This window comes from Peromyscus leucopus, chromosome 3, assembly GCF_004664715.2.
Source record: "Peromyscus leucopus breed LL Stock chromosome 3, UCI_PerLeu_2.1, whole genome shotgun sequence".
Classification (NCBI taxonomy): Eukaryota; Metazoa; Chordata; class Mammalia; order Rodentia; family Cricetidae; genus Peromyscus; species Peromyscus leucopus.
The window spans coordinates 108326117-108350735 of record NC_051065.1 but is presented as its reverse complement, the minus strand read 5'-3'; the positions used below and the strand labels follow the sequence as shown (position 1 = coordinate 108350735).

Sequence of the window (24619 nt, the reverse complement as noted above, 5' to 3'; positions counted from 1 at the left end):
AGAGGGATTGATCCTAGTCCCTCTGAGAGGGATGGTGTCTGTCAGGACACTGTGCATCCTCTGCAGACAGATAAACTCTTACTTCCTGAGCGCAGCTCCTGGAACCTATTTCCTCTCTCTTCTGCCCTGATGTGTTGTTTTCTCTAGAATGTCAGTACAATTTGACTTCACAGATTTTACTTGTGATGCACTATTGTTGTTTAAATATGAAGTGTCATGTTGTTCCCTCCCCCCACCCCATAGAATCACGTGTTTGAACCCTTGGTCCCTAGCAGGTAGCACTATTTGGGAAGGTCGTGGAACATTTAGGAGGTAGCGACTTCCTGGAGAGCAAGCCTTGAGGCTTTGTAGCTAGCCTGACTTCTGTGCACTGTCTGCTTCATGAGCGTGGATACCAGCCTCCTGTTCTGCCACCATGCCGTCCTTGCCTGTGGCCATGTCCTCTCCACCATGACAGACTTTGTCTTCCTGAAACTGTGAACCAAAATACACCCCGCCTCCCTTAAGCTGCCTTTTCTGTATATTTTATCATAACAATGACAAAGTAAGAGAACAGGAATTACATCTGTATTTATTTATTTATTTTATTTGCTTCTGCTGCCCCAGTGGCTTGGAGCTGTGACACACAGTGGACACTTGATGAAACTGGCCCTTGTTGGTGTTCATCAACTATGTGTTAAATTAACCGTCTCTTTTTTACAGACATAAATGGGCTTAGAGAGGCTGAGGGATCTGCCTATGATCACATGACTAAGAAGAGGTGCCTTTAGTCGCTACAGTAAACTCAGCTTGCACTGTTTCACCAATAGCAATGACCCCACGACTCCTTCAAACTAGCTGCAGTGACACTGGGTCCCTTCTTAGAGTTCAGAGCGATGAAGTTGAAGTGTAGATGCAGTTAGAATGGCTTGAGATGCCGACAAGATCTGAAACTACCGGGCCTCTCCTAACTCCCCACGAATCCAGATATGTTTAGTTGCAAAAAAAAAAAAAAAAAAAAAAAAAAAAAAAAAAAAAAAAAAAAATTAAAAATTAAAAAACTAAAAATAAATAAATAAATAAATGGTCCTAATATCATTACCCAAGGCCCGGAGAATGAGTGAGTTGGGAGGGGGATTTACTTTTGCCGAACCTTGCAGCTATCTTGGAAGTGACAGACCTGGTCCCAAACAAATATGCTCGTCCTCTATTCAGGGTCAACCCCAGAGAGAGAGCTCCTGTTCTCTTAGGAGGTAGGTCAAGGCGAAAGGGATAGGCTTCCCAACTGTTTTATTTTCCATTTTATTGTTTTCCCAAATAACAAAAAACGTTGTTTGTAAACATATGTTTTATAAATTAAAATGGCCCCATAATCACCCTTCCCCGACCTACTGTTCCTTTGGCATCTGTTTCTAGGTATACACTCACAGATGTATAACCAGAAACAATAAAAAGGTCCTAACACTTTACAATTTGTGGGTTTCTTTTAAGTAGCCTGTACTTTGTCTGTCAATGCACAGGCTCTAAGTCATTTGAGACTGTTCAGTATTTCATTGCTCCTAGCTCTTTTCTTTACATTTGATTTAGTGTTTGGGCGGCACTTATGTCTGTGTTCAATGTGTATGCAGTATGCAAAGATTCCAGAGTGGGAGTCAGATCCCCTGGAACTGGAGTCTAGATGAAGCTGTGAGCCACCATGCGGATGCTAAGAATAGAACCCAGGTCCTCTGGAAGAACAGCCATTGGTCTTAGCCTCTGAGCCATCTCTCCAGTCTCTGTCCCTAGTTCTTTTAACCCATTCCATATTGCTGGACTTTTAGATTTTTTTCCCCAGCTTTTCACTGCCTCAATTTGTGTTGAAATATACTTCTGACTTGTATTTACATGCTTGCAAAAAATGTTTCCATACTATAAATTCCTAGAGGTGGGGTTGCTGAACTAAGGCACATATACATCATAAATTAGTATGAATATAAGATAACCAAGCCATCCTTCTAGATACTGTATCCATTGCTTATACATTGAAAAAGTAGGAGCTCAAAGTTGGGTGCTTGGTGGAACCAATCCTTGCTTTAGGATTGGAGTGGCACTAGCTGAGTGGACTAGTATTTTCAGATCCTAAGCACTCATCAGGGAAGAGCCCTGACAGCCCATGCTGGAGGCAGATCAACTCAAATCCCTCTCTTTGCCAGATCTCTAAAACCCTAGTGGGGCACCAGCCATCTGAATGTTTTCCAGGAAACTGGGTTGCCATCTACTCTGCTGAGCCCATTCTTGGTAGGTTGGTGCACAGACCACATTTAGGGATGGGAGCAGGGAAATTAAGTCATCAGTCCTCACCAGCCAAGATCTGGCAGGAGAGGAGGCACAAACTGTCCTGGAAATCCTGCCTCCCATAGCAGCCCTTGGGTTTGCCAGTTACAGAATCGTCATACCTTGATTAGTGCCAGCAAGCCAGAGTGACCTAACAGGCAGCTTTCCCAGCTCTGAAACCCAAAGTTGCCCACAAGTACAGCACCTGGTTCTGAAACCCTGGATATTTCTTCATATCCACATGGTATGGAAGCAGTAGTTTTTATGGCTAAGAGCCTAAGAATCAACTGGAGAACTTGTAGAAGCTACAAATGCTTAAGTGGCACTCCCAGAAATTCCGACTGTGGATTTGGGCCCCAGAACCCATCTGAGGATGCACCCCTGTGCTGCTGACACTGACCGTGGAGTATGTATGTATACATTGTAGAAGCAAAGTGTAGGCACCACACCCACATGTGACTTGGTGATAGGCTTGGACTGATGAAAAAAATGAAGTAAATAAATTCTCCCTCACATACCCCATTATTCTCTCTCCCCCTCCCCTCTCAAACTTACAAACAGCTCACCCAAACATTTTCTAGCTGTCTGGGCACCTCCTAAAGGTTTTTTGTGCCCTCCTTCCCTGGTGGCTGCCATATTCACCTTTCTCTCTTGTCAAGACAGACTCTTCCATCTGCCTTTTGCTCTGGTAGGATTGGGGAGGGGTAACACCTTGCAAAGCTCCTTCAGTAGTAATCCACACTGGCCTGGAGGAGGGCAGGATCCTCAGTTTAGAAACATCATCTAATAGAAATCCCTTGCTGTCAGTGAGGAGAAGCCATGAGTAACTCTGATAAAAAATTCAGGAGAGCAAGCCAGGCTTGGTGGGGGAGGAATTCATTTGGGGACTCATTCATGGGTATCTGCAGCAGAGTAACCTGCTTTCCAAGCCAGGTGCTTTTCCACTACCCTAGGGAGCCCAGCAAACAGTAAACAGACAACACAGGAAAGTGTACAAATGCAAAGCAAAGACCTAGGTAGAGTATAATCAACTAACTGGGTGAGTCGACAGGAGTCCATGTGACAGAGACATGCAAAACTCTCAGCAATCATGTAAAAGAGCATTCAAAGGCAAACTTTTAACAATCAAGATTTGTGAACAAAAGAAAAAAAATCCATGATTTAATGAAGTAGGTAATGAGGTTTTGGTTGTGAGCCTAACCTTTCACAGCTAAGCCATTTCTCTAGCGCTGGAAGGAGGCTGTAGAGACGGGGCCCTACTTCCTTTTCTGTGTCCAGACCCCAGATGCAGGCCGACCAGCCTGCCCCTGCTTCTCCTCACCTGTTGCCCTGTCTTCATTTCAGTCATGGATGGTAGTCCCTTGAATTGTAAATGGAAATAAACCTTTAATTGCTGAAGTTGCCTCTCATCACAGACAAGAAAAGTAACAAATATACCAGTATTGGAGAGGTCCTTTGGAAACTCCACAATGTCCTTGCTGTCACAAAAACTCTGTTCAACGTGATCCAGAGAAGATGCGTGGAAAGGTTTCCTTAACTCACAAGCTGTGTCCATGGGAAGGTTTCCAAGGAGGGAGACGGAGGATTTGAGGGTCTGGGGAACTCTGTGGGTACACAGCTCCTACCAGTGAGAAGCTGCTGACTCCATCTGTGCAGCAGGTGAACCCAGCCAAGCCAGGCAAACAGTACAGGCCACTGTTAGGGAGCTGGAGAATGAGAGTGGGGGAGACGTTCCTGTGACCCAGCTTGACATCTTTGCGCCATTCTAGGAACCCAGTCCTGGCTTCCTTGTGTCTCAGCAGAAGTGGGGTGCTGGGTGGGCAACAGGTCCACATTCATCAGTGAGAAGAGGGAAACAGGGCAGAGCAAGCCCTGCTCTAGAGCTCCATTTCTATGGCTCCCTGGCTCCCTAACCAGAAGCCCAGAGAAAGAGCACGCAGCTTCTTAGAAGTGATACTTGACTTGTTTTATACTCATACTCTTGTGTTTCCAAATGTGGTCCATGGGGCTATCAAGATGGCTGAGCAGACAAAGGTACTTGCTGCTAACCTTAGTTTAATCTTTAGAACCCACGTGGTAGAAGGAGAGAATAAGCTCTTGCAAGTTGTCCTCTGACCTCCACATTCTAATACACACACACACACACACACACACACACACACACACACACACACTCTGATACATACATACATACATACATACATACATACATACATACATACATGTAAAAAAATAAAACCCACTCTGGTCCATGGAACAACTCTATTGTTAGAAATTCAGAATCTTGGATCCAACTTAGACTTAGTGAACCTGGATCATGTTTTTAAGATGGTCCTTGGATGATTAGCATGTCTGCTGAAGCTAGAAAATGAGCTGTCTTAGAAAACCAGTCCCTGCCGCTATCACTGACTCCCATCCTCACCCATGACCTTGGATAGCCTACTTATCTTTCTCTATTTTCAGTTCCCGGTCTGTCAAGGGGAAATACCACTCTTGGTATCTCCTGAATCACAGTATGCTATATGCCCTCAGAAAGGATGAGCTCTGAAAAGCTTATCCTTTTCCTGTAATTATATGCTATAGCTTGTATTTTAGAAAAGTTTGACATGTCTGAAGAAAACTCAGCCATGATTCTCCTGTACCTGCTTCCCTTCTGCATCCATTCACCTATTAACTCATCCAGACTTTTTGTAATTGGCTCATCTCCTTCATTCAGGCTATCTATCTATTCTTTAAAATACACCATCCAGACCTGCCCATTGCATCCCAGAGTCTGTCCTTCAGCCAGTCTAGTAAAATAGCTTCATCATGAGTGACACTCTGTCAGTCTGTGACTCTGGAGAAGTAGGATCGTGGAAGCAAAGATCCAAAGCTTACCTTACGTGCTCTTAAGTCTCTAAACTGCTCTCATCCAAACATCTTCCCTCCTTTGTCCAACTGGCATTACACAAGAAAGAAAGGCATGAGCCCAGGGGAGAAGGAAATAGGGTGTGCAGGCAGGTACGAATGTGAGTTTGACCAGGCATCGAACCGTTGATGCTGATGGCCCCTGGGCATGCCAACTTAAAACAAAAAGAGAATGTCATGTAGTTTGGTAGATGAGAAGTTCTTAGTTTGTATGAAACCCTGGCTTTTATTTCCAGCACTGCAAGAAGTGTATTGGCCACCAGTTTGAGTCATGTGACAGAAAGATGCCCTTGAAAAAGTGTGTTGGGAGGGGAGAGTTCTCCAATTTACATTTAACATTGTCATAACTAAACCCCCGTCTTTGGGGGGGGCAGGTGATGTTTAATAATTATAGATATATGCGAACAGAAACATGCAGGCTGCACGTGAAACTCAGTGAATTATTATGCTCCTGCTGCTGCGTCCACAGTCAAGAGCAGATGAGCACCCAAAGCTGTTCTGCGCCTCACCCCGCTGCACCCCTTCCCCACACCTGAGCACAGACCCCTTTGAAGGTACAGCTCTCCAGAAATGGAATCAGACTGTGTGTTCTTTTACATCTGGCCACACTGACTTCATCGTATTTGTGAGCTTTCCCCACGTCACGAGGAGCAGCAGTTTGTATTTATACATAAAATGTACATTAATGAAAAGGATTATTTTCATCGCTGCTGCTACTGAGTTACTGGGGGATTAGCAAATGTCCACTACTCTCTTTGCCGTCTGTCCATCCTGCTGCTGAATGCTGGTGTCCAGGCCACATTTCTTTCGTATTCTCAATACTGAAAAGCAGGCACGCAGAAAACTTTGTGGAGTAGCTGCTGAGCAGATTTTCCCAGTTCTTCATTACCCACTTGGAAAAAAAAAATGGAGATATGATGACACCTGTAAAAATTCCTTCACATCACAAACATGGGGGTTGGGCAGTAAGAGACTTAGAATGTGTATGATCTTAGTGCACCAGCCGTGTTTGCAGTCCTCTGCATTAACCCAGCGGGTGCCTTTACCCTTAGGTGGTGTAGTTACCTTAACACACGTAGAGGTCAGAGGATGACTTATGGGAGTTAGTTCTCTCCTTGCACCATGCCGGTCTCAGGGATTAGGCTCAACCACAAGTACCTTCACCGGAAGAGACATTCCACCAGTCCCCAAATCTTAACCGAGGTGCCATGAAAGGTAAAATCCAAAGTCAGTTCCCTTCCCCACACCCCTTGCTGTCCCTCAGAGGTCTTTATTGATCCTACCGGCAGGCACATAGGACCTCTTCCTCAGGCTCCTGTTTACGGCCTCAGCCTCATCTTGTCACTCTCTTCCTTGCACAGAATCCTCCAGGTACGTGGCCCTTCTACCGCTTCTTAGAACACAAGCTGTCCCCGTCACAGAATGTTCTTTCCCTCTGCCTGGAACACTTTCCTCAGCCCTTGGCTTGGCTGTCACCTCATCCTGTAGGTCTCGCCCTAATTAGCACTAACATGGAGTTCTTGGCCAACACGGTCAGGATTAATGCAGCATGTCTTCTACCCAAGTCTCCCTTCTGTTTCCGTGTGGGCTTGTTCCCTGTGCGTTGCTCTGTTGTCTTGGTTATGGCTTTTCCTATACAGTGGAATACACTGGTAGAGTGTCATCCCAGTGCATCCTGCTCACAGTTGTGCGTACAATGCCTGGCAGTATCAGGGTTTGGTTGACATCTTGGAGGAAACTACATGACCTCCAAGCCCTTGGCTGCCCACTCTCCATCACTGGAAGCCAGTGCGCTGCTACTGTCTCCCCATATCTGTTGTTGCCTGAGCCAACATTCCAGTGTGGTCTGCTTGTTGGCTACCCATGTCTGGAAAGCAGTATGGTGTCACTGTGAGCCCAGAGCATATTCTTGGACACTCTTCAGTGGGTTGGAAGGTTTTATACACCCTTTCAGTTAGCAGTAGGCACTATGATGAGAGAACCAGAATCCCCCAAGCAGTCCTCCCTAAAACTGGCTCCTTGTGACTAAAATTAGCACTACTTACTAGCAAGAGATGTCCCTTTTTAAGCTCCACCTCCATTCTTAAAAGACTATTTTTTTAATGGAGTATTTCTTCTTAAATGCTTTATTTTGTGTCTAATTGTTTTATATAATATATTTTGATCATATTCTTTCCCTTCCCCAACTCTTCCCAGAGTCTCCCCAACTCCCCTCACTCAAGTTCATGCTAGCTCTTGTAGTCCCTCTCTCTCAAACAAAACAAAAAGTAGAAAACAAGAATTAAAACAAAAAGACAAACAAGAACCACAAAACACACACACACACACACACACACACACACACACACACACACGGATTTATGTTGACCAGCTACTCCTGGGCATGGGGTCTGCCGAGGACTGTGGTTGATACAGAGCTACCTTTATTGGGACAGACAACTGGTTTATTAGAAAATTAAAGGAATGAACAAGTCAAGGGTTAAAAGGTGGGAGATCTGACCAGGGGTAGCTTGGTGATATACTGGCTCTGTTCCATTCTGGCGGCTCGGCAGCTGGCAGGCTCAGACCTCATGCCTGTCTTTGGTACCAGCCGGCCATGAAGAAGCCAGCCAATTTGTTTTGGTCTTCCAGAGTGTGCCAAAGATGCTCAGACGGCCTTTCCCAAGTGAGGGGGGCAGGGAAAGGCTGGAGAAAGGTGAGCTGGGAAGTCAGGAGGGCATGGCTCCTACCATGCTGCCTTGGTGGTCACTGACAACGTAAGTGTTCTGAGGTGTGCCAGCACTTTTCACCACAGGAGCAGGTGACAGTGTATACCATCACCTGCCAGGACCTGCTGGTCCCTGGGAACCCGAACATGGGCTGATGACCACAGTTAGGAGTTGAGAAAGATTCCCTAGGGGCTGGGAACCCAGAAAATACAACAGATGGAACCCTTCGCCACAAGGAGCTCTTGAAAGCCACAACAGAGATTTGTGCGTTTACCGGCAGTTACACAGATAACAACCTGGCTGTTGCACACCGAGCCTAGTGGAACACAAGGGTTGGTGTTCCTGTGCCTTATAAAGACCGGGTTTCCTTATGGATACATCCTGCTGCCACTCCTGGAGAGACTCCCTGTAGACTCTGGTCAGATGGCAACTGCCAAACTGTATTCTTTAGAGCTGTGGTTCTTCTCGTGGTGAGGTTTGCCCTCTTTCGGCATCTGGGGGCATTTTGAGCCGTCATCGTCAGAAGGGAAGGCTGCTGGGATAGGCTAGAAATGTGGCTACACATCCTAAGTGCACAGGGCTGCCCCCATCAGGCCTCTGTAATCTGAGATGTGGGTACCATTCCTCATGAGAAACCTTGAATTGGGGTGTGTGAGGGCATGAAGGCAGGCTTCCTAGGACAGGGGTCTCTTCTGGCAAAGAAATTCTCTTGAATTGTTCTTTTCCAGGGTGGGCCTGAGAGTCGCCAGGAGGTCTTATTTGAACATAGATTGGGGTTCGGCAATTCTGGGTAGATTCTGAGAGGCTCCTGGACGTGGCCCTGTCTACAGATCCATCTGAGTACCAAGGACTGCGTGTGTGCATCTCCCACCGGCCTTCTCTTTATCTCCAGCCCCTCCCCCAGCCTTCCCCGTCACACTCATTTTGAACCATTCCAGGGCTTGTCATCGACAAACACGTGCTGGCATTTAAACCCCACTGCCTAGATGACAGCGTCTCAGCAGCCGTTGCTTGTGTGAAGTTCAGGGAGTTGATGAAATCAATGGACACACACACACACACACACACACACACACACACACACACACACACACCAGTCTTGAACCTCAAGATCTTTCTCACATGGTCTGAGACACACTGATGCAAGCAAATTGCTATAACACAGTCATTTCTATAAATGTCAACAGAAAGTAAGTATTTTGAGATTTATAGGTCATGTAGTCTTTATAAACACTAGAAAACAATTGGATTCTGGGAAATAGTCATAGGTAATGTGCAAATAAATGTGATTGTATTCTAATAAAGTCTCATTGACAAAAACAGGCAGGGAGGTGGCCTGGGCCCCAGACAGTAGTTTGCAAATCCCTGTTGTGAGTATTGTAATTTTTTCATGTCTCCAGCTCTTGCACGTACTCTGTGGATTTTTATCTAAAATAATTCCCATGTCAACATCAACAGAGACAAAAATCACGTAGAGAAAGCCTTGCTGAAAGGGAGCTAACTCATCCCTTTGAGAAGCAAATGTCTAGAGGACAAAGGGAGCTGCTTCCATCTATTTTACTGCATAACAATGTGAAATGCATGCGCATCTTTTAAGTTGGCACAGTCATAATTCTCTGTCTTCTCAGGCCAGTGTTTTTCAAGGAGCAGGACAAGACAGGGCGACAAATAAGGAACAGAACATTGTGCCCACAGGCTGCCTTTAAATTTAAGTCTGTTTTCTTCTTGAGCATGCATCTTCTGCTCCCAAGACCCACGGGGCAGAGGAACACGGCAAAGATTGCGTTTCTCTGCCTTCTGGCCGGGGACATTCCTTGAAACATCAATTTGTTTTTCTCACCGATGCCAGTTTCTGCAGAAGCCTTCTCTTCGCAGAGGGTGAGGGTATTGCTCACATGAGAATGCTGGTGTCACGGCATCCAAGCTGTACTAATGGGTGAGACTGCAGAGATCCACAAACTCAATTCCATCCTGACCTCCTTTTGGCGGAGCAAGGCCTAAGGGCATTGAAAGAATCCCGTATATGGCCCTGTGAGACACAGACTTTTGTGTCTCTTGAGGCACAGACCCCTGGAAAAATAAATCAAAGCCCTTCAACCCCACCGTCCCTGTCTTAGTTAGGGTTTTTATTGCTGTGAAGAGACACCATGACTATAGCGACTCTTACAAAGAGAACATTTAATTGGGGTGGCTCTCTTACGGTTTCAGAGGTTCTGTCCATTATCATCATGATGAGGAGCATGGAGGTGTGCAGGAAGACGTGGGTGGTGCTGGAGCTGAGAGTCCTGCATCTTGCAGGCAACAGGAAGCCAATTGAGACACTGGGTGGTATCCTGAGCAATAGGAAACCTCAAAGCCCTCCCCCACAGGGACACACTTCCTCCAGCAAGGCCATACCTACTCCAACAAAGCCACCCCTCCTAATAATGCCACTCCCTATGAGATTATGAGCCAATTACATTCAAATCACCACAGTCCCCATCAGATGCCTCTCACAAAGCCTGTGTCATTTGAAGAAGAAAAACACTGTCTACTGATAAAACAGTTCTACTTGAGAGGAAAGGGCCTGGCATCTTTGTCTCTGTGATGGTGGATTCTCTACCCATGTCCTCCAGCACCAGAACACCCTATCATGCCAGCTCTAAATGTGGGGTCAGACTTCTCTGATACATTTTTTCTACAATATATATCACTCTTCCCATATATGTGCTTGTACATAGGTATGCATACGTACATATACAGAAATAGATATGCACACTTATGTGTGCGCGCGCGCGCGCGCACACACACACACACACACACACACACACACCAATGCTGTAGTGGCAAGAAAAGTACATGAGTTTCAAGAATGTGGCGGGACATCAGAGGAACCTCATTATTTGATCCATTATATTGATTTTCCATATTTTGACAATGAGCCTTTCTGCACAAAGTAAAGAATTGGACATCAACAATATAAGGAAGAAGTCCCAGATATCACCAGAGAGTCAAATTATTCTTAATAGTTACCAGTAGTCTAGGGAGCATTACAGTGTGTCAGACCGAACACGGGTTGGAGTTCACAGTCTCATTCATTCACATAAAAACCACATTTGACCCATGTGGGTTTTTTTGTTTGTTTGTTCGTTTGTTTTCTGGGTATCAAATTCTTGGGGCATAATTTCTTTCACTGGGGACCTTCAGGCCTTGCTTTCTCTATTGCTCCCCGTCCTGATGACAGGTGAGGTGAAGTAGCTAACAGGAATACATAGTCCCACCCTCTTGGGACTAAGCGGAACCAGAAAGATTGCTGAGACAAAAACTCCCAGATGTTATTAATGTTGTGATATATTTTAAACAGAAAATTCACTCTTCCTCCCCTAGTATCACTGCCCTTTCATACCCAGATATTACTGTGCCCATTTTCATTATGCAGCTCATTGGGTTTTAAAAGTGGCACAGCCGGAAGGTAGCTATCTTGATATACGTAGTTTAAGAAGGGGAAATGTTTATCAATGAGAATATGAGCTATGAGGGTATAATTCTGTCTTGGGGACTTGAGAACTGCTAACTTGAACCAACCTCCAGAGCTGTGATCAACAAGGTAAAAACATTTTCTCAGTTCAGGGAGTTAATTATAAATCATATATTCCTCAGCCTTAAAATCAGGAATGCCCTGATGCTGAGCTACACATAGTGGTTTGCCAGAGACTGATAAGCCTGATTGCAGTATTTTGTTCCAAGTGTTTACAACTCTGCACACTGGAATTGCATCCTGGCCCATATCAGGTCAAAGGTGATCACTTTACTTGAGCTGTGGGCTTCACGGAGATTCACTTGACTTTATTCTGAACTTTTGTATGGAGGGCCCACAAGGCTCTGGATCCTGTTAATTCTGTGAGAATACAGGAAACAGAGAACAGGATTGCTGCTCCCTTGCAGAGACATTTCAGTTACAAATTTATGCACAGATTTTTAAAAACTGAACATGGTGGGCAGCTTAAATAATAGTCAAGTGAAAGAGCGGTTGACTGCTCATGGGGCAAAACCACCTTTAAAGGAATGGCCCCCAACTCGGGGCAGTTGCCATCTGTGTGTAGAATTGAATGAATAGAAATCAGCCACACAAAGGAGAGAGTTTCTCCCAGGACAGCATGAGCAGGTTGGTGCGCTGAAGGAGGAAGGGGCCTGGAGCCACAGCCGGGGTAGAGTACTGGACAAGTGTTGATTTGATGACATTCGTATAGAGAGGTGGGGAGCCAAGTAGAGCAGGACATTGAAGTTTGCATAAAAACTCTGGATTCCCCAATAAAGAAATTAACCACAGAACCACCCTCTTCAGAGACAAGGACACATGCATTGCTCCGCTTTGAGCTGCCCTTGCATGTAAAGGGACCCTAAAAGAGAAATGTTGATTCTGTGAGTCACAGGAGAAGCTTCTCTCAAGAGCAGCAGGTGGAGCTAGCAATCTCATCTCAGGTCCCCCAGTGCAGTAACTTCTGTTTGGCAGGATTACTAATGGACCCTGGGCCTGAACATGGATAATCTCTGCTCTCAGCAGAGTACTTTTATTCCCAAGGGCGTGGTGCCGGGGACACCTTGGACATGTGAGCTTGAAGTCCAACTCTTCCCTGCTTCTCCACTAGAGCAGAGTGGAAACTACTTTTCCCTCAGCATGGAACTAGGAACCTGTCCACATTGCATCTTAGAAATGTTTTACTGCCAGGCTAGTTGGCAAGAAGCTTTCCTGAGAATTTATGGTATTTGCTAGGTTGCTGAAGCTGACCTTCATCCCACTAAATGACTTACCCAGAAAGTTCTGCAAAGATAATGGTGCCCCCTGGGTAACTTTTGGAGGCTTCTCTTTTCTTCCTTGGGAGAATTCATCTGCTCAGATCACTCATTCATCATCTTGGCATGTCAGGGTCCCCTCTCCATCTTCAGGTAGACAAGGCTCTGAAATTGACTTAATGGTTGTGGGTCAGTTTTTGTGATTTATATACCAGTGATAAGCAGCAAGAAAAGTGGGGAGTGGAGCGCCCCGCTCCTCTTTCTCTGGCAGCTATCAGTGATGAAATTATTTTTAAAATTACTGGAGAGTATAATACAGAACACAATCGGCACTCTGTATGGATTCCACACCTGTGGGTTCAGCCAGCCCCTGGTGGGAATTCAGGTAGCTTTAATGGCTGCATCTCTGTGAAACTGTAGACAGCTTATTATTGTGTTCCCTACACAGTACAGAACAGCAACTACTTACATGGAATATATGTTGTATTCAGGATTGTAAGTAATATAGAGGCATTTTGAAGTGTATCCTACATCCTGTTCCATAGAGACTTGAGTACCCTTGGTGCATGCAGGAGGAAACATGAAATGAAGGATGCCATATTGAGAAAAATAAGGACAACATTCTTGAGGGGAAAATACAGTATAGAAGACAAAACCAAACACAAGCTGAGAGAATATCCTACATGGCTCACTGAAATGTTTGCCAAAGGCTCATGTGTTACTCTACTCTCTCACCAGGTGTTTACTCCCTAAGTGTGGTCACTTTAAGTACCTTTAAATACCAATGATTGCAAAGTGACTTTAAACATCTGGCTAGCTAGCCCCTCCCACTTTGTAGACTCACTTCACTGACAATGAGTAGCACTCTGCTGTGCACAAGTATCCCACGCAGCCCCCTAGTTATTGACTCACTGATGTTCCTCTTGTCATCGTATGAAATTAAAAACTCCCATTTGTTTCAGTGGTTTATAAGTAACTACTTTCCATATATATTTTAATGTTCAAAATGTCCAGAATGGCCATTGGGAACCTCTTTCAAGTGGGACCGTGGTCTTCCAACAAACTCTCATCACATTTTATTTTTAACGTCTTCTTTTTTGGTACAAGATGCTCTGGACTCATCTTTTTGCTTTCCTACTCCATCCTGAAATCCATTTCTTCAACAAGCCCAGGTAACTTTTAGTGAGTAATAGCAAACAGAATCACAATGTATCTATCCACTTTTGCATTGGGTGGCACTTAAATGATTTCCAGTTCCAAGCTTTTATAAGAAAGTTCCACTGTCTAAATATGTCTGCATATTTTGGAAGATATTTACTAACTTATGCTGGGTATATAACTAGGAATGGCAATGTAAAATTGATCCCACTCCACTTGGGGTTATATGCATAGGAAAAATGATACCAGAAGCCCCCCACAAAATAGTTTTATTCATAATTCATGTATGTTTATATATGTGTACTTAGCTTTAGATATTGCCACATTCTCAAAGGCTTGCAACATTGATTTAGGTCTATCAGAGAGAGGATATCTCGGATCCCACTGGGAGGCCAAGATAATCAGTGGCAGGGGTAATGGTAGCTTATTGCTGTCAGTGACCAGAAACGGCAAAATGGCCAAACTACGGAGATGAGCATCTCTGTAGAGTACTATTTTAAGATATGCAAAAACAAATTCCCAAAGTACACATTTCCCACTATCTTTGGGATTGTTTCTGTCTCAGCCCTGACAATGTGGAAACACTTCAGGAATGGAGACTCATTTCTTGGGTACCAGCTCTTCCATAGTGATTAAGGCCACTGCTTCATTTTTAAAGGCACCTCCCTAGGGGATAGAGGAATAACGTAGGCACAATTCATATCTTCTGGCTGCTAGAGATTCATTTATAATCCTAGGACAATCAATCCCTGACCAAGCCAAGAGAATAAATATCTCTTTTTCTTCATCTTAGGAGTCACTTAGTGTCCAAGCTATTTGAGATGGATGGCTACCTACCATTTAGGGAATCAGGCCAAGCAGGAAACTGCTTTGGGCCAGCAAAGTAAACTAGTCCAGGACTTTAGAATTAGATTCTAAGCTTACTGTGACAAGTAAGAAACAGCTTAGGCCTGGCCAGTCACTGACCAGATGGCTATCATCTGTCCTACAAAACTAATTTCTATTGAAGTTAGAATTGAAGCTGCAACAGAAATATTTGGGGATGTGAAATTCTAAATAGAGGAAAAGTACATAGGACATACATACAGCGAGCCTTGGTGTATTTCACAGCCACAGTTATGCCACACCCTGAAGAGCCCCCAGACTGAGAGTAACGGTGACACCCCCATCCCATTGCTGTACTGGTGTATTAACTGCAGTGGTGCTCTTCTCTCCTGTCCCCGCCCCCAGGTCTGTCTGCCGAAGGTGGTGCCAAGCGCCAGGAGCACCTATCTCGGTTCTCCATGCCTGACCTCAGCAAAGACTCTGGAATGAATGTCTCAGAAAAGCTGAGCAACATGGGCACTCTCAACTCCTCCATGCAATTCAGGAGCGCCGAGTCTGTCCGCAGCCTGCTGTCCGCACAACAGTACCAGGAGATGGAGGGGAACCTTCACCAGCTCAGCAACCCCCTGGGGTACAGGGACCTGCAGTCCCATGGAAGGATGCACCAGAGCTTTGATTTTGATGGCGGCATAGCCAGCAGCAAGCTGCCAGGGCAGGAAGGTGTGCGCATCCAGCCCATGAGTGAGCGCACCCGGAGGAGAACTACTTCCAGGGATGACAACCGCCGCTTCCGCCCTCACAGGTCCCGAAGGTCCCGACGCTCACGCTCAGACAACGCCCTGCACCTAGCCAGCGAGCGGGAGGTCATCGCTCGGTTGAAGGAAAGGCCCCCTCTGAGAGCCAGGGAGGACTATGACCAGTTCATGCGTCAACGGAGCTTCCAGGAGAGCCTGGGGCAGGGGTCCCGACGGGATCTGTACAGCCAGTGTCCCAGGACTGTGTCAGACCTGGCTTTGCAGAATGCCTTTGGGGATCGATGGGGACCCTACTTCACGGAGTATGATTGGTGCTCCACCTGCTCCTCCTCTTCAGAGTCCGACAATGAGGGCTACTTCCTAGGAGAACCCATCCCCCAGCCAGCCCGCCTGCGATATGTCACAAGTGATGAGCTGTTGCACAAGTACAGCTCTTACGGTGTCCCCAAATCCTCCACCTTAAGTGGCAGAGGACAGTTGCACAGCAGGAAAAGACAGAAGAGCAAAAACTGTATCATTTCATAATGTGATTGGGATCGGGGAATGGGGGAAGTTGGAAGCGAAGAATGTAGACGCAGAAGCGTGCACTGTTGGGAATTCTCAAGTGCTCTTGGGGACGGTTCATAGGGGAAAGATGAAGAATGCTCTCAGTTGAGGGAGGCAAGGCTGCAGGTTGACTTGGTAGATACACTTGATGTCACAGTTTTGGGCATGTTAAATATGATTTGCACCTTCCACTTTGGAAAACACGGGCAGTGGAGGCCAGGGTAGGCCATGTCCTTCCAAGGTGGAGTGGCCATTTACCAGATGACACATTGTAACCTGCTTACTTAGATTCTTTCTGGTTCTCTTCCTTTTAGGACCCCTTTTCCAGTAAATACTTTATTAGCCAGGACCCCAAACTAAGTTATTTACATGTCCATTGTAAATGCAATGTAAATGAGAGTTCTGATAAAATATTTTTGTATTTTGTAATAACAAAAGAATTTCTATATCGTAGGATCAGTGGGGACTGCATGCATGTCCACCATTATCTTTGAGTGATAGTACCTGGTGGCCCAGGAACACCTGGCTTTTGTTGTTGGTTTTGGTTTGGTTTGGTTTTCTTTCTATACAAATCTGTTACATGTCAGTGAGACTATTTTCAGAGAAATACATTCAATTTGGCTTTTTGTGGCTGAAAAAAAAAATTAACTATTCTACCCAAAGCGTTTTATGCTCTAGTCCATTGAAAGGAGCCGTCCTTAAGTCTGTTCCCACTCTCAGTAGAATTTATTCTCTACAAAGTAAGTAGGTTTTTTTTTTTTTAAATTGCAAATGTCGCTTTTGCTGATTAGAGATAACAACCAGTGTCAGTCCAGTTCTGTGAGAAATGCCATCCCTGTTTGGAACCTTGAAGTTGCTTAATGTCGATCTGTCCCTTGGGGGGAATCAAAGTGACTGTGAGTGGTGCCAATGTGTGCTGTCAGCATGGCGTTGTTTTGAATGTGGAATTATTGTTTGGTGCTCATGTGTCCTGGATTGTATTTTCTGCTTTCTACTTCCCAGGCAGACAGAGCTGCTGCCTTAGCCTGACAACTGTTAGTCCTCATAGCAAGTGAGCTTCGGCATTTGGCACTGAAGGACAGAAGGATGATGCAGAAGGGCTCTGGGTACGGCAGTGTGGCGCACATTACACTTGGGTAGGGAACAAGGAGATTTGAAAACACAAAGCAGGTAGATGTTGAAAGCGAGGGATATGAAGGAAAGCCGAGGGAAAAGAACTTGTAGGGAGAAAGAAGAGAGGTGACAGCCACCTTAACTAGTGGTGCCCCACTGCCTTAGAGAGAATCCACTTTGACAAGCTTGGTCACCACAGGGCTGGCTTGTTACCCAGGAGGGCCGAGCTGCTGAGTGATGGGTAAGAACATGGGAAACAGACCTTGTGGCAAGAGAGATTTCCATTTTGAACTTTGAGGACTGTTGGTCAGACAGACAGGCTCAAGAGTGAGTTTGCTTAAAGAAGACATTTCACTGCCAGTGGAGTAAATATAGAGTGAAATAAAACTTCTTGCCTCGCTTCAGTTTAAAACAAAAACGAAGCACTTGCTCTTGGTCCATTCTCTTCCTCTCCTCAGTGGATTGTGGCAAAAATCCACTGGAGGACCCACCTTTTGTGAGATGTGCTGTCCCCGTAATGCACAGTGTGTCTCCGTGGCCATTTGCCATGATAAGGCGAGCATGGTCTCTCTTCAGTATAGTACTTAACATTTTCTAGGGTTTTTTGGTTTTGTTTTTTTTTAATGGAGAGAATGTGAAAAGGGGCTTCTCAGACGCCATCCTAAAAGGGTCTGGGGAAACAAAGACTGAAAGGGATGTGATGATGATGATACTCCAGGATGTATTGAAATGATTTGCTTTTTAGGTATTAATATGACATTTGTCATTGTCACTGATTTTTTTAAAAGAGCAATGCAAATGTTGGTTGTGGCTGTTTTCCGCATGCTATCTTCATATCTAAATGTTTCATTAATTATCCAAGCCTCTGGAGAATTAACTCTATTACGTTTGTATAGTAAGTTAATAAACTGCTTGGCAAACTGTTTAGGAGACAAATAGGCAGCAGGGAGCCACTGAAGTGGCTGGTTTCTGGTAGACATTGGGGGAGTCCAGTTTGGAGCTTTGAGTTTGTTGATTGGTGAGAACTAAAAGGTATGATTGGGCGAGGAGAAGAGAGGGAACTAGTTCACCTAGCCAATGGCTGAAACCCTGTGTCCTCTCTGGCCCCAAATCCAATGAAAGAAATTCCCCCGTTGAAAGTTATTCCCTTACTCTGTCCTTGGCAGAGTACCTCTTACATTTCCCAGAGACAGTTTGAGTCACCCTCAGCCCAAAGAAGAAAGCAGCCTAGAAACTGCTTCAGTAACATCAAGATCATTCTGGTCAAAACTGAGCGTATAATGAGATACAGGCTTCGGGGTCCAGCTGTTCACCAGCAAGACCACCTCCTTCAGTTTCTTCCCATTCTAAATGCAGCCAGGCACCTTACAGAGAAGGCCATTTGAAGAAGGCCAATTCCTCACAATGGTAGTGGGCCCTTCAAGAGACTGCCCAGTAATAGGCAGAATGTCACTGAACTAGAATTTCTTTAGCTTTAGGTAATAACTTTGCTTAGAGCTATAGCTCTGCAGTTGAGTTCATCTCATCCTGCTGCCGCCAGATCCAACACCAGCTAAGCCAACGCTCTTCTCCAGTCCAAGGAGTGTGTAAGTCATGGTAAGCTTCCTGAGTGGTCCTGCTAGGGCATCCCACCTTTGGTACTGTGGAAAGGTTCCATGCTGACACAGTAGCATTGAGTGTGGCATTCGGGGGCCCTTCCTTCTGTCCTATACAGTTCTGGACACTCTACCGTATGTGACGGTGAATGAGGTGAGGAAAATCAGACCTCACTTCCTGGCTTTTAACATGTACAAAGGAGAGTTGCTGGTGTTGGTTGTTTGAAACCCTCTTTCCACATTCTGTACTCCATCCTTCACTCTCCCAGCAGCTGTGTGAGCAGTCTGGATTTTCCTAATATGGAAAGTTTTTTCCCTATAGAAAGAATGCTCCTCCTACAGAGCTGTAACAAGATGGCGTTTCCTACTCCTCTTCTGAAAGTTTCTGCTCCTTATGGCCTATTAGCCATTTTTACCTGCAGGTGGAGCCAGTGGTGGTGTGAATGTAGCACTTGCTCTGCTCTCCTTGCCACCTAAGCAGATGATAGGCAATGGATTAGTGCAGACTTTCCAAGGAAAGGAGATTCTCGCTTGTCCCAGGCATCTTTACAACTAGTCCGACAGGCCTAGCTGACTGGATCTGGTCTTCTCTGTCTTATAACACATCTTATTCATGAGCTGATTCCTCCCTGGGTCCCTGGGAAAGAAGCAGTACACCAGACATCTAGGAAGCATCCATCACTAAGAATGGGGAGACTCCATTTCCTCTTCCTCCCACACTGTGGAAGCTAAAGGAAGCTGACCTCTTAGGCCAAACAAGGCACTCTCTGGCCCACTTTTTCATGCTCAGGGTCTTTGCCAGTTTTGTGGGCAGCTGCTGCTCGCTTTGCTGAGGTCAGATACGAATCCTTCTGTTTCCTCATCTGACCCCTCCATATAGGGACTTAGGACACTTACATTCCAAAGGGCAGTGTCCTTTGCACACTTCTAAAGAGACCAGACGCTGTGCTCCACAAAGATCCACCTATGACCAGGGAAAGAGGAAAACTGAACCAGTGGCCCAAATGTCACACACAAGCAGAGTCGTGACTGGCACCTGTGTGGTCTCTCCAGGCTCTGCACATCAAGTTCCACAGGTTTCCACTACTGATCTTGAAGGCAGCTGCACATTAGCACCTTTTGAAAAGTTCATCTCTTTGAGCAAAAGGGAAGTGGGAATGAACCCACTGCCTTCGTTCTCATCAGTGGCTTGCCCCCAGAGTTTGTCTGTATGACCGTCTAGAAGCCATGAAGGTCAGGCTGGAGGAAGGATTGGTTTCTTTTTCTATTTTCTCCTGTTAGGAGTCCAGTCATCACAAGCCCCCTATGGAGCATGACTCACCGTTGGAAGCTATTGCTGTTATATAAATTCATTTCCTGCTTCCAGAACCAGCCTCCCTCGGGGGAATGAAAAGGAGACTGGAAAGGTCACGTGCTGTTAGCAGACATTTCTGTGGTTCAAATGTGATGAACTCACAAGACAGATGTCTAGTTCTATCTTGCACATTTTCTAAGGAAACCTTTATGGTCTGGGCATTTGGCCATGGCATGTTCAATAGGTCACCGATCAAACATTTCTAAATTTTGGGAGGTTGCTTGCCAATAAGACCTCTTCTTGAGTCTATCTACCTGATTTCCATAGTTTTCAATAAAGTATTCGGGTTTAATCCTGACCCTGAGTTAACAACCTAAGACCTATGACTCCTCTGTATTCTTCAGCAAACTAGGCCAGCATCTATTCTCTTAAACTCATTCCTTCCTGCACAGAGTTGCTTTGCCCAGATCCTATTTAATTCCACATGCATAAACAAAACCTCAGTGGGCCCGAGAAGGTAAAGCAGGCTGGAGTCTGTGTTATCTGTAAGTGTCAAGCTGTTTGTTAGGAAGGCCTGTCACAGGCCTTTGGCGTGGGCTCTGCCAGAGACTGTTCTGAACACTTTGCTTGAGATCCGTGCCCTGTAAAGTGGATATGATGTTTTACTGATTCTGTAATACATTTGTAAACTTCCAATAAAATTTGAATAAAAGAAATGATGTCATTCTTCTCAATTCTTGCTCACTTTCCAGATTTCAAGAGTGGTCTTGGCCTTTGGGAATCTTAAAGAAGAGGAAAAGCATGTGTGTCAGAGAGTGATATTTACAGCAGGAACTTGAGCCTAATTTAACAACATGATCATCCAGAAAAATATCAGTAACAGGTTCTACCCTAGGACCTAGGACCTCCCCAGTCATGGGCTTTTGACCAGGATTACAGTAGCAGGCATGAAATTGCTTCCAATGAGATTCAAATCCAATTAGAAATTGGTTGGTTACTCCATAACAAGCACTATTGCATCGCTGGGCAAATCTTGCCTGGCAGGTTGGTATTGCAGCATGCTGGGAAAGCATGCTGGTCCAGCACTGAGTGAGCAAGACCACTGGTGTCTTTTCTCTCTCTTGTACTCTGGGCAGCACCTCCTGGCACTCTGAAAGCCAGCCAGCAGAGGGGACATTCCCTGGCTGGTTTGAGATTGACTTCTCTGTGTCCTTTATCCAAAACATGTTGTGTCTTCAGCAACGGGATCTTATCATGTAGTTATTGTGGGTAACCAAGGGCGATGGCAATAGCCTGACTTGTTTTGAAACCCTCTCAGACACTTTTTTAGGTTGTGGTTTGCAATTAGCTTTCTAGCTAGTTTCCATGTGACTTTTTCAGAGATCCCTTTTTTTTTTAATAACCCACCCACTCTCTTCCATATCCCTCATTCTTTATTTTCATAAGTGTTCTACCCCTCCACTTACACTTTTTAAGTTGGGGTATGAGATGGTAGACTCTATATGGCTTTTCATACTCGTTCTTTGGGTTACTCCCGCCTCTTCACCCCATGATTTCCTCATTCTCCCATACCCTGCTTAAATCCTTTTCACCATCAACATTCTACCTACTTTCATTTTACCTAAAACTTACTAACCCCCCCCTTAACATGCTCCCCAAAAGGCACCTTTCTTGTTTCTTGGATTCCACTTGTATTTCAAATTAAACACCAAATAAAATATTTGAAGCTAGGATCTATATGAGAGAAGACATACGATGTTTATCTTTCTGGGTCTGAGTTACATCACTCAGTATACTTTGTCCAGTTCCATCTATTTACCTATGAATTTCATGATTTCATTTTTCTTTAGCTGAGTAGTATTCCACTGTGCATACGTACCACACGTTTCTTATCCGTTCATCTGCAGTGTATATCTAAATTGATTCCATTTTCTGGCTATTATAAATAGAGCAACAGTGAACATGGATGTGTGAGTGTCTCTGCAGTAGGATATGAAGTCGTTGGGTAGATGCCCTGGGGTGGCAGGTCTATTTCTAGATTTTGAGAAAGCTCCAGACTGATGCCCAGAGTAGCTATACTGGTTGGCACTCCCACCAACAGTGCCCAGGAGTTCCCCTTTGCCACATCCCCAGGAGCCTCTGTTGTCCTTTGTATTCCTGATGGTGGCCATTGTGACTGCAATGAGATGGCATCTTAAAGGAGATTTACTTTTTATTTTCCTGATGGCTAAGAATGCCAAGTATTTTTTCAAAGCGTTTCCTAGCCATTTTTCATTTCTTCTTTTGAAAATGTTCAGTTGTTAAGTCCATTTTAATTGGGTTTTTATTCCTTAAGCTTTAGTGTGTTCTGACTTCTAATTCCAGTGACCATCTGATAGAGATTCCCTTCCGTTGTGTCCGCTGCTTGTTCAGTTTCCTTGGCTCTGCAGCAACTTTAGTTTCATGAGGTCCTGCTGTTGATCCGTGGCCTTATTTCCTGTGCTACTGGAGTCTTATTTGGGAAGTCCTTACCTGTGCCTATAAGGTGAGGCGTGCTACCTGCTTTCAGCTCTAGAAGTTCCGGGTCTTATTTGGAGGTCCCTGTTCTATTTAGAGTTGAGTTTTGTGCATGGTAAGAGATAAAGATGTAGCCTTATTTTCCCGCATGTTAAAATCCAGTTTCTCCAGCATTTTTAAAGATGCTATTTTTCCCAGTATAAAATTTTGTGTATCTTTCTCCAAAATCAGGTAAATGTAGTTGTATGGACTTATAACTAGGTCCTCAACTCTCTTCCATCGAACCCTGTGTCTGTTTCTGTACTAATGCCAGGCTGTTATTGTTACTATGGCTCTGTAGTATAATCTGAAATCAGTCATGGTGACACAACCCACAATGTTCTTTTTCTTTGGGACTGTCCTTGCTTTTGATGACTCCATGTAAATTCTTGGAGTGTTTTTCCCAAGTCTGTAAAAAAAATGGCTCTGGAATTTCAGTGGAATCTGTAGATTGCTTTTAGAAGGATGGTCATATTCACATGTTAACTCTTCCAATCCATGAACATAGGAAGCTTTTCCATCTTCTAGTCTCTTCTTCAATTTCTTTCTTCATTGTCTTAAAATTGTCATTGTACAAGTCTTTCTTTTTCCTCATTAAGTTTATTCCTGGTGGGGTGGATGGAGGAGGGACTTTTGTGTTTGTTTGATAGGACAACTGATTGTTTTTTCTTTTATTTTGTGTATGTGTACCCCCCATTGGGTGTGTGTGTGTATGTGTCTATTGTAAATGATACTGTTTCCCTGATTTCTTTTTCAGCCTGTTCGTTATTGGTCCATAGGAAGTCTGGCTAGATAACAGTGTTTTCCAATTTAAAGGAGTAATAGTGCCTTAGACTCCTTAATGAAGCCATTGGCATTTCAAGTGCTATCAACTGCACATGCAGAAAGCAAAAATCAAGAGTTCATGGCCCTGAATTATAATCAGATGATTTATAATATAATGAAAGAACCATCATTAAGGAAGTGGAGATTTAAGAATAATCAAATCCATATGGATTGGGAAAATGTTACTGAGAAATAAGTTTATATTAGCAAATGGAATAAATTATCATATTTTAACATACTTCCTTCATGGGCCTAGTGCTAATTACAGTGTCATTGTTTATTGGAAAATGTGCCTAAGCAAGCAAGGACAAAATCAGGGCACACTTAGTGAGTAATAGGACTCTGTACTGAATTGGAAGTAGACTGCATGCTACACACAGTTAATAAAGCTCCAATGGCAGAAAGCACAGAGTCAGGGAATAATAACGATGCTTTCTATCCAATAACAAAAATATTCTAGAAAAGAGCAAATGGTATTCTGGAAAATGCTGCCACCCAAAGTTCTGAAGACAGTAAGGCTGTCCATTTGTCCTGAAATCTAGAATCTTTTATCTCTCTTATCAAGTGGAAAACAGATCTTTTTACCTGAAAATAAACACTGTAAGATTGCCTTGGGGGAGGGGGAAGGATGTCAAAGAAATATGGATACACACCTAGTAAATTTCCCTGGTGCAGAAAGAGAAGGAATTATTGTCCTTTTCTTTCAAAATTATTGCCAAAGGCCCAGAAACTAAATTGGTTCTTTATTTATAAGTCCTACCTATCAACTTTTCTAGGTTGTTTCTCTGTTCTTGAAAAAATGAGGATTTGAAGAATTTTGTATACTGAACATGTTTTTGCCCACCAAGTACCCATGTGTCCCAACTCTCATACCCAAGTTTTGCCCCCTTGCAGGATTGTGTGATTGGTAAAGTAAAGCAGTGTTCGCCCCCCCCCCTCTCTCTCTCTCTCTCTCACACACACACACACACACCCCTCCGGCCATACTGAGCTAAACGTCCATGTCGAGATGTTTGATCATTGCATAGAAGCAGATGGATCCCTGGGTCACATAAAAGATTTGCTTTAAAAAAAAATCCTTCATCATGTTAAACTGAAAAAAGATTCCAGAGGAAACTTTGTGTTCTAGCATAGTCCAGCCTGCTGTGGCTAATTCATGGAGATCAGTACCTAATGGTCTCCCAGGTTTCTTTCAAATCTAGAAGATATGGCTAGGAGTATCATCTGATGATCAGAAGTTCTGAATGCTGATAGAACCAGCATTTTGGATACTTTTTTTTTGGGGGGGGGGAG

General features: G+C 44.5%; 1 protein-coding gene across 5 annotated transcripts in view; it reads left to right on the top strand.

Annotated features, from left to right (window-relative positions):
• Prickle2 (prickle planar cell polarity protein 2) overlaps nt 1-20682 on the top strand; it is a 342866-nt gene extending 322184 nt beyond the window's left edge. For all 5 annotated transcript variants that reach the window (XM_028855071.2, XM_028855079.2, XM_028855089.2 and 2 more), the window contains one exon: nt 15069-20682. In XM_028855071.2, coding sequence (XP_028710904.1) covers nt 15069-15943 — 875 coding nt within the window. In that variant the 3' untranslated portion in view covers nt 15944-20682. The remainder of the gene's footprint in view (nt 1-15068) is intronic.
• The last annotated feature ends 3937 nt before the right edge of the window (nt 20683-24619 follow it).